The sequence below is a fragment of the Littorina saxatilis genome, linkage group LG13 (genome assembly GCF_037325665.1).
Source record: "Littorina saxatilis isolate snail1 linkage group LG13, US_GU_Lsax_2.0, whole genome shotgun sequence".
Lineage (NCBI taxonomy): Eukaryota > Metazoa > Mollusca > Gastropoda > Littorinimorpha > Littorinidae > Littorina > Littorina saxatilis.
Window position 1 is genome coordinate 22,914,668 of NC_090257.1, and position 8,817 is coordinate 22,923,484.

The window sequence follows — 8,817 nt, forward strand, 5'->3', positions numbered from 1 at the left end:
GTCACCGCTCCTTCATGAGCCTCCAACTTGTCACGTTTCATCGTTCTGGTAGCAGTTATTCCCCTTAGACCAAGAAATTATAAATTAGATCAGTGGATGAAATCGCTGCAAACAAGGAAGCATTGTACAACACCGTTACCTGTGCTGCAAATGCATGTTTATTTCAAAAGCTCTTTTAATCAAAGTGACCAGCCGAATAGGAGTTTGGGCTATTTATAAGGTCAAACACTGTTCTCGCACTTTGAGAACAATATTAATTCAGGTGCACAGTGATGGAACCTTGTAATAAAAAAAAGTCTAGTTTTTTTAAAATTGATCACAGGAGAGTGTACCAGGTAGTGTATTTGGGATCAGGAACTGGTGTGTGTTTGTTCACGTTTGTTTAAATGTCAGAATTCGTGATTGCGTACACACGCACGCACGCACGCACGCACAAACACACACACACACAAACACACACACACGCACGCACGCACGCACGCACATACACACACACACCGTAATACACACACACACACGGACGTACGCACGCACGCACGCACACACACACGCACGCACGCCCACACGCCGCGCACACACACACACACACACACACACACACACACACACACACACACACACACACACACACACACACATACGGTAAAACAATCAATACGAACATATTTACAATTCTGTTTATGAATATAATATTCTTTCCTTCAAAAATATAAATTCTTAATTCTTGCTCGCCTTTATGAATGCACGTTCCGGTTTAATTCCTTATTTAGTCCCCCCTTCCCCCCCCCCCCCCCCCCCCCCAGAATTAGTATCAAACATGGTATGTCAAATACACGTAAAACAACAACAAAACATTTGGGCCAAAGACACACATAAAAGAATGAGTGCACACAGAAGTTGCATCCCAAGAACACAGAAGAAGAAGAAGTTATTTCAGTCGGCTACACTTCTTCTTCTTCTTCTTCAGCGTTCCAGAATTTTCTGGTTACGTGTGAGCTTGTTTGCCCATTTGGGTTCCCCACACTATTCTTTGAGAGCATAGTCAGCTTCACTCCGCTTTCGTTGAGTAAGCATGCTGAGTATTTTCGTGTTTCCATAACCCACCGAACTCTGACATGGATTACAGGATCTTTTCCGTGCGCACTTGGTCTTGTGCTTGCGTGTACACACGAAGGGGGTTAAGTCACTAGCAGGTCTACACATAAGTTGACCTGGGAGATCGGAAAAATCTCCACTCTTAACCCACCAGGCGGCAGCGACCGGGATTCGAACTCACGACCTTCCGATTAGGAGGCCGACGTTTTACCACCACACCACTGCGCCCGTCAGTCGGCTACACAAAAGATAGGAAAGCCTTACTTGTCGTAAACCGATACACAAAGAAAACAGGAAGTCCTCACTAAATATTAAATGCTGGCCAAAGTGAACACAGAAGGCACATTCGTACGTACGACAATAATGAGATTACATGGAATTCTGGCAGTGTCTTTTCAGACTGAGTATCAGGGCCGCAGGATTCAACAAAACATGTGATGCTGACCACGAAACTAAATGCCCATTTGTACAACATTATTATGAATATAAAATTTAGAATCAAAAAAATAATTTTTAAAAAGTTTAGCAATGTCTTTTCAGAAAAAAAGAGTCAAGTCTGTACGACCCAAATAAACATTGGATACCGCCCACAAAATGTGACGTCACATAAGTATATTACGTATAGGTAGAATTAATATGTAAAGCGCTTAGAGAACGTCAAGCGCTATATAAATCTCCCATATAAATAAATAAATAAATTGAGCTTTGGTATGATTTCAACCAATCAGACCCCGCGGCTTGTTCCCACCCAGTTGGGTTGCACGTACTTTTGCTCCCTGCACCTCAGCCCTGCATGTCAGCCCAGGGATGAAAGTTAAGAATTGTCAAAATCCGGAAAACCTGATATTTCAGGTTTTACTCTATAAATGTAACACACTGAACTGTTTTTGAAATGAGGAAATTAATATAAAACAAATACTTTTTTAATTCGAGAATTCATGATTTTCGGCATGGAAACTTTCATTTCATTTTCATTTCATTTTCATTAATTTATTGTCCCATCGCTGGGAAATTCGGGTCGCTTCCTCTCAGTGGAAAGCTAGCAGCAACGGAGTCGCGCTACCCAGGTGTCTGCGTGCTTAGGTGTATTCAGCCACCTGCACTTATGGCAGAATGACCAAGGTCTTTTACGTGCCATTGTGGTGACACGGGGGTGGGACATGGCTTTTGTCTCTGGATCTGCACATAAAGTTGACCCGTGTCCGTCCCGGCCCGAATTCGAACCTGCGACCTTCCGATCACAAGTCCAGTGCTCTACCAACTGAGCTACCGGGCCCCCAAATTTGGTCACATGTAATTATGAACAGGGAGCACCAACACTGGCTGGCCATAGTTCTGACCGCTGCGAAAAGCATCATTCCGCCTGGGGTCCGACAACCTCAGAACGGGAGGGGGAGGAGGAGCTCGCACAGGGACAACGGTGACCTCCCTTTTGATCGGAGCCATGGAAGAAGTAGGTCGATTCTGGACAATTTTCCACTGTATGGGAGCCACTGGAGGGGTAGGGACAACTTCTCTGCGAATCGGGACCGCTTCCCACCGTGTAGGAGAGGGTGGAACTGGTCCAACTTCTCTCTGGATGGCGATCATCTTCGGTGGAGGAGGTCTGAAAAGCTGCAGTGACTTCCCACCCTCTTGGTGGCCGTTAACCCATTGCGCGGTTCTCTGCTCCTTGGGACTCTTCAGCGTGGGAGGAGCGGGGTTGTTGGTGGCAAACAAGATGGCGGCGATGACTGCCAGTACACTTCCGGTGATGTTGATGCCGAAAGCCCAGTTGTAGGTCAGCTCGTCCGCCGTGTCACGTGGGCTGAGGGTCAAGAACAGGTAGCCGAAGGAGCCAAAGATGGCGAAGAGAGCTGAAAACGAAAATGTCTTTGGTGTTAAAGTCAAACCTGTTTATAACGACCACCCGAGGGACCGACCAGAAGTAGTCGTTAGAGACAGGTGGACGCCATGGAAAGGGGAAATACAGTTAAACCTGTCTTTTACGACCACCCACAGGGACCGACCAGAAGTAGTCGTTATAAGACAGTTGGCCCCTATGGAAAAGGGAAATACATAAAAGAAAATCTTGTCGGGGATCCTTGGGATGGTTGTTGTGGACATGTGGTCGTTTCAGGATGTGCTCGCAAGGGCAGGTTTGACCGTATTGTAATGTAGTCCTATCTATGTCTAGCAGTCGGCCAAATTATCGTTGTCTTTCATTGGATCAATATTATTTTTCTGTTCTATAGTAATCTTGTTCGTTCACTATGGCGTGCAATAAATGACATCCAATACCTCATGATTGTCTTTGTTTTGCTATCTTGTCCAATCATTAAAGACACACTCCTTCCCATGTAAACAGTTCGGCCTACCATCTCAGATCTGGCCAGGCTGCTACATGGAATAAGAACTTCCCTCCATTTATTTTGGTCACAAACAAAATCAACACCCTCAATGATGGCGCGCTGTAGTGAGTTTGAATGTTTTTATGAATTAATTTCTTAAAAAAACACTAGTGACTTTACGAAATTAATTCATCAAATAATTACCTTTGACATAGAGAGCATCCAACATATTTCATGTCTTGAATGTGACCAAGTGGAGGGATGGAACGTCTTATTCCATGTAACCGCCTGGCCCGTTCTGAGATGATGGGTCGAATTTTTGTCAACGGGAAGGGGTGTGCCGTTAAAGGTAGCATTTGTTTTGTATTTTACACGCAGCTACGGAATATAAGCCACAGACTACTTACCACCAGCGCCGGCAAAGGTTTCCAGTAACCGAGAGTGCACGTCCTTGCGTCTGCAGTTGAGCAGAACGGCGAAGAGACAGGCAAGCAACAAGAAGAACAAACCCATCACTTCTAAAAACTGCATCCCTCTCAGCCAGTCTGCAAATTAAAACATAAAATATATGCTACTTAATAGAATATTACTATATGTTATGTGTTATATATATATGGGACGCCATTTTGAATACATGTCAATTCAGACATTCTATATACAATACAGTGATTAGAACACAATCGAACTAGGGACGGGGACGTAGCTCAGTTGGTTGCGCGCTGGCTTTGTAACCCGTCCGCGAGAGATTTAGTTCTCGGAGTCAACTTTGTGCAGACTCTCTTCGGTGTCCGAACACCCCCATGTGCACACATACGCACAAACACGATCTAAGACAGCAAAAGTCTCAGGGCTTGGAAACACCGAAGACACGGATGCATCATCTCTCGGCTCTCATGAGCATGATCGCATCTCGATTCTTTGACGAGACAAACCCAATGCTAGCGTGTCGAAGAAGACAGCCACAGCGGGCTTATTCGAGTCGAAGTATCACATCATACCCTCAGCGCATTACCAATATAGGACAACTGGTCTAAGAGGACGTTAAACCCTAAGACTAATAGTCAGTCAGTCAATCGAACAAATTAACTCGAACATGCTTCGTTCCTATAATATAAAGTAACTGAATCTGAACATTGAAAACTCGTCTTCAACAGAGTCCCGATTTAGTTCATCGTCATATGTTAATCAGCACGCATACCATGTAGTAGACTAGTAAAACTCGTTGGATTCCGGAATTCAAATCTGTAATTTAAATCTGAGAGCCGTAGTGGCAAAGTGGCATAGTGGTTTGAGTGTTTGCCTCTCACGCTGGCGATCCGGGATCGACCCCCAATCGGGGTGCATATACAAATACCCCATTTTTCAGAGCGCTCTTCGGTGTACCCGAATGTAAATGGGTAACTGACCCTATTGGTTTGAACAACTTGTTATCCATAAACACACACATGATATTAAATACAACAACATGCTTACAAAGGAGCACACCAAGTTTAAAACTGATAACAAGTGCTCACATAGTCATACCAGTTATTACATGGCGGGATATGATTAACAAAATATTGCGACAAAACAAGATGCACACAAGTAGGAAAATAGGAATGAAAAATTGTTACAGACAAAAAAGGAGGAGTGAATAAAAAGAAATCAACAAAAACAAAAATGGCCGGGGAAGGTGAAGGCAGCGAGGGAGAAGAGATGGGCACTGCCCTTTTTACAGCTGGCCCTAGAGAAGTTGAGATATCTAACATATCTCTTCCCTACAACAACACATGATTGCGACACTACCTTTACTTTTACTTTTATTTAGCGATGCGATCACGTGTCATGAAGGCGAAGGCAGCGAGGGAGAGGAGATGGGCACCGCCCTTATTACACCTGGCCATGAGAAGTTGAGATATCTAACATATCGCTTCCCTACAACAACACATAATTGCGACACTACCTTTACATTTACTTTAATCTAGCTATGCGAGCACGTGTCATGAAGGCGAAGGCAGCGAGGGAGAAGAGATGGGCACCGCCCGTATTACAGCTGGCCCTAGAGAAGTTGAGATATCTAACATATATCGCTTCCATACAACAACATATAATTGCGACACTATTACAGCTGGCCCTAGAGAAGTTGAGATATCTAACATATCGCTTTCCTACAACAACACATAATTGCGACACTACCTTTACTTTTACTTTAATCTAGCGATGCGAGCACGTGTCATGAAGGCGAAGGCAGCGAGGGAGAAGAGGTGGGCACCGCCCTTATTACACCTGGCCCTGAGAAGTTGAGATATCTAACATATCGCTTCCATACAACAATACATAATTGCGACACTACCTTTACATTTACTTTAATCTAGCTATGCGAGCACGTGTCATGAAGACGAAGGCAGCGAGGGAGAAGAGATGGGCACCGCCCTTATTACAGCTGGCCCTAGAGAAGTTGAGATATCTAACATATATCGCTTCCCTATAACCACTCATGGTTGCGACAAAACCTGTACGTTTACTTTAACTTTAATCTAGCGATGCTAGCTCGTGTCATGAAGGCGAAGGCAGCGAGGGAGAAGAGATGGGCACCGCCCGTATTACAGCTGGCCCTAGAGAAGTTGAGATATCTAACATATATCGCTTCCCTATAACCACTCATGGTTGCGACAAAACCTGTACGTTAATCTAGCGATGCTAGCACTGGTTTTTACTGTCAGAAGCAAAATAAGTACGGAGAAGCGTATACAAAGACACCGTAGACTGATGGGGAATGTACCGTTTTCAAAGGCTTAAACAGCATTTACGATTGTACTATCTTTCTAGTGAGTGGCGTCATCATTTTGCAATTCTATAATCAAACTGTGTATGTCTTGGGACAGTTTGATAGGCTACAGAAGTCACGAATACACAGTCACACACACACACACACACACACACACACACACACACACACCCGCGCGCGCACACACATACACACACACACACACACACACCCGCGCGCGCACACACATACATACACACACACACACGCGCGCGCGCACACACACACACACACACAAACTCCCTCTCTAGTTCTACCTCTCTCCCTCTCTCCCTCACGTCCTCTCAGTTAGTATCTCTGTCATATCCACCATTCGCCACTGTGGCATCGCAGACATGACAGTGGAACACCTCTTCCAACACTGTCCAATCCACCAGAAACTACGAGCAGAAACATGGCCTGCGGACACACCAGTTCAGGAGAAGATCTTCGGCACCCTACGGAGTCTTCGCTGTACTGCAAACTTCCTCAGAAGTTTCGGAGTCCCTGTCTGAGCGATCGAGAAGAAGAAGATATCGTCCACCATTCGCCCCCTCTCTCTCTCATATCCCACCCCCATATCCACCCTCACTCCCCACCTTTCACCAAAGTCTCACCTTCAGCCCTGATGATGGTCTGTTCACACCTGACGAGGGTCAGAGAGCCAGAGTCCTGCTCGCAAACCAGCCACAGTCCGTGCACCATAGTCACGGTTCCAGACCCCGTTGAACGGAAGTGCCAGTAAGGGGACACAAACCCCAGGAGAAACCCTAGCGTCGCAGCCGGCAAAATGGCGATACCCACCAAATACCCGTACGGTCTCTTCGCAAGCATCATTTTCGATTTGGTGTTGTCTTTCTCCTGCCTTGCTTTTCTTCTTGTCTTGCTGCTTGCTCGCTTGTCTTTTGGTTTCATGATTGCTTGGTTGGTTGTTTCGCCAAGTTTGAAGTACTGACTGATGTTTTCGAAACAAACGTATTCACTGTGTACAGAAAAACTAGCAGTTTGCAGAGAGTGGCAGCGACCTAGTTTTCTCAGTTAAAATACACAATATTCATTCTCTCTCCCTGGCTCGACTATCCTTTGTATATTTGTCCGCAGTGTGAAATGATAGCTTGTATGATAACACAACTTGATATGTGAGATGGTTTCACGACGACTGAATACTAGCAGGCAGTACTGCCGCCCCTACGTGCCGATTCCATGGTGGCGTAGATTTATAAAACTACAATACATGAACACAACGCGCAAAATGTCAAACAAAACTACACCTAAACACCTTCAGCATGTCAAATGACATTTCATCGTTGCTTCTTCAGTGACTTTAATGATTAGGGTGTTTCAAACTAAGACGTGAAGCGTGACATTTTCTTGTCATTGTAACTTGTACGTGTTTGAATTAGGCAGCCATACGCCGATTTCCGCAGAGGAAGGGCGAGTAAAGAAATACCCAGCCACTTGGTGAATTGGCGGTTAAGTTATAGCTAGTTGGTCAGTGTATCAATGCGTTAATGAAAGGGATACTCATGGGTGGGGGGGGGGGGGGCGGTCTTAGATCGCTACATGAACTACACAATTAGGTCGTTTGGAGTTTGTAACTATGTCCCCTCCCCTGTAAATACCTTAAAATCGGGAGGTCGTGAGTTCGAATCCCGGTCGCTGCCGCCTGGTGGGTTAAGACTGAAGATTTTTCCGATCTCCCAGGTCAACTTATGTGTAGACCTGCTAGTGACTTAACCCCCTTCGTGTGTACACGCAAGCACAAGACCAAGTGCGCACGGAAAAGATCCTGTAATCCATGTCGGAGTTCGGTGGGTTATGGAAACACGAAAATCCCCAGCATGCCTACTCAACGAAAGCGGAGTGAGCTGACTATGCTCTCAAAGAATAGTGTGGGGAACCCAAATAGGCAAACGAGCTCACACGTAACCAGAACAATTCTGGAACGCTGAAGAAGAAGAAGAAGTGTTTGAAAATTCAAGTAATTAAATTGTAAACGCTGATGTTATTGGATGTTGTTGTCTGATGTTGTTGCCATGTTATAATTATATGTACCAAAAAAAATTAAACACGTGTTGAAAAAAACAAAATAAAACGCTGTGTTCGGCTGACACATGGAAGGCTCAACTGTAAATGTAGTCTGAACTGTCTCTATGCACTGGCTTTGTTTTTGTGTCTGTCCAGGCTAAGGGCAGTTAGGCCAAAAAAAATTGGTGTGGTTACGGTAACATAGCCAAAAAAAATAGGTATGGTTACGGTAACATAGCCAAAAAAAATAGGTGTGGTTACGGTAACATAGCAAAAAAAATAGGTGTGGTTGCGGTAACATAGCCCCAAAAAATAGGTGTGGTTACGGTAACATAGCCAAAAAAATAGGTGTGGTTACGGTAACATAGCCAAAAAAATAGGGTAGGAAGGTAGGCAATCACTTTTTTTTTTTAAACTTTTTTTTCTAATGTGTACAAATTAAACCTACTTGACAGGGAAATAAGTGTGCGACTCGAGCGCTTTCGCTTTCATTGCGTTTTCTGCACTCGTTTTCTTGTTTTTTGTGGGTTTTTTTGACAAATGTAATAAAAAGTTATAGGGTCGGCCTTAGTGTCGTCA

General features: G+C 44.6%; 1 protein-coding gene across 1 annotated transcript; it reads right to left on the reverse strand.

The window, feature by feature from the left end:
* Window positions 1-802: 802 nt before the first annotated feature.
* LOC138945297 (uncharacterized) lies at window positions 803-7,529 on the reverse strand. Its single transcript, XM_070316716.1, has 3 exons — window positions 6,828-7,529; window positions 3,833-3,970; window positions 803-2,951 (listed from the first exon to the last, which is right to left on the reverse strand). The coding sequence occupies exons 1-3, from the start codon at window positions 7,123-7,125 to the stop codon at window positions 2,383-2,385; spliced, it is 1,005 nt and encodes a 334-aa protein (XP_070172817.1). The 5' UTR covers window positions 7,126-7,529; the 3' UTR covers window positions 803-2,382.
* Between the last annotated feature and the right edge of the window lie 1,288 nt (window positions 7,530-8,817).

Bases quoted from the DNA above. Each gene is read 5' to 3' on its own strand.
- LOC138945297 (XM_070316716.1), bottom strand. From the start codon at position 7,125: ATGAAACCAAAAGACAAGCGAGCAAGCAGCAAGACAAGAAGAAAAGCA. The intron at 3,971-6,827 runs GTGAGACTTTGG...TTTAATTTGCAG, and splicing joins GACCATCATCAGGGCTGAAG to ACTGGCTGAGAGGGATGCAG. The intron at 2,952-3,832 runs GTAAGTAGTCTG...TTTCGTTTTCAG, and splicing joins AACCTTTGCCGGCGCTGGTG to CTCTCTTCGCCATCTTTGGC.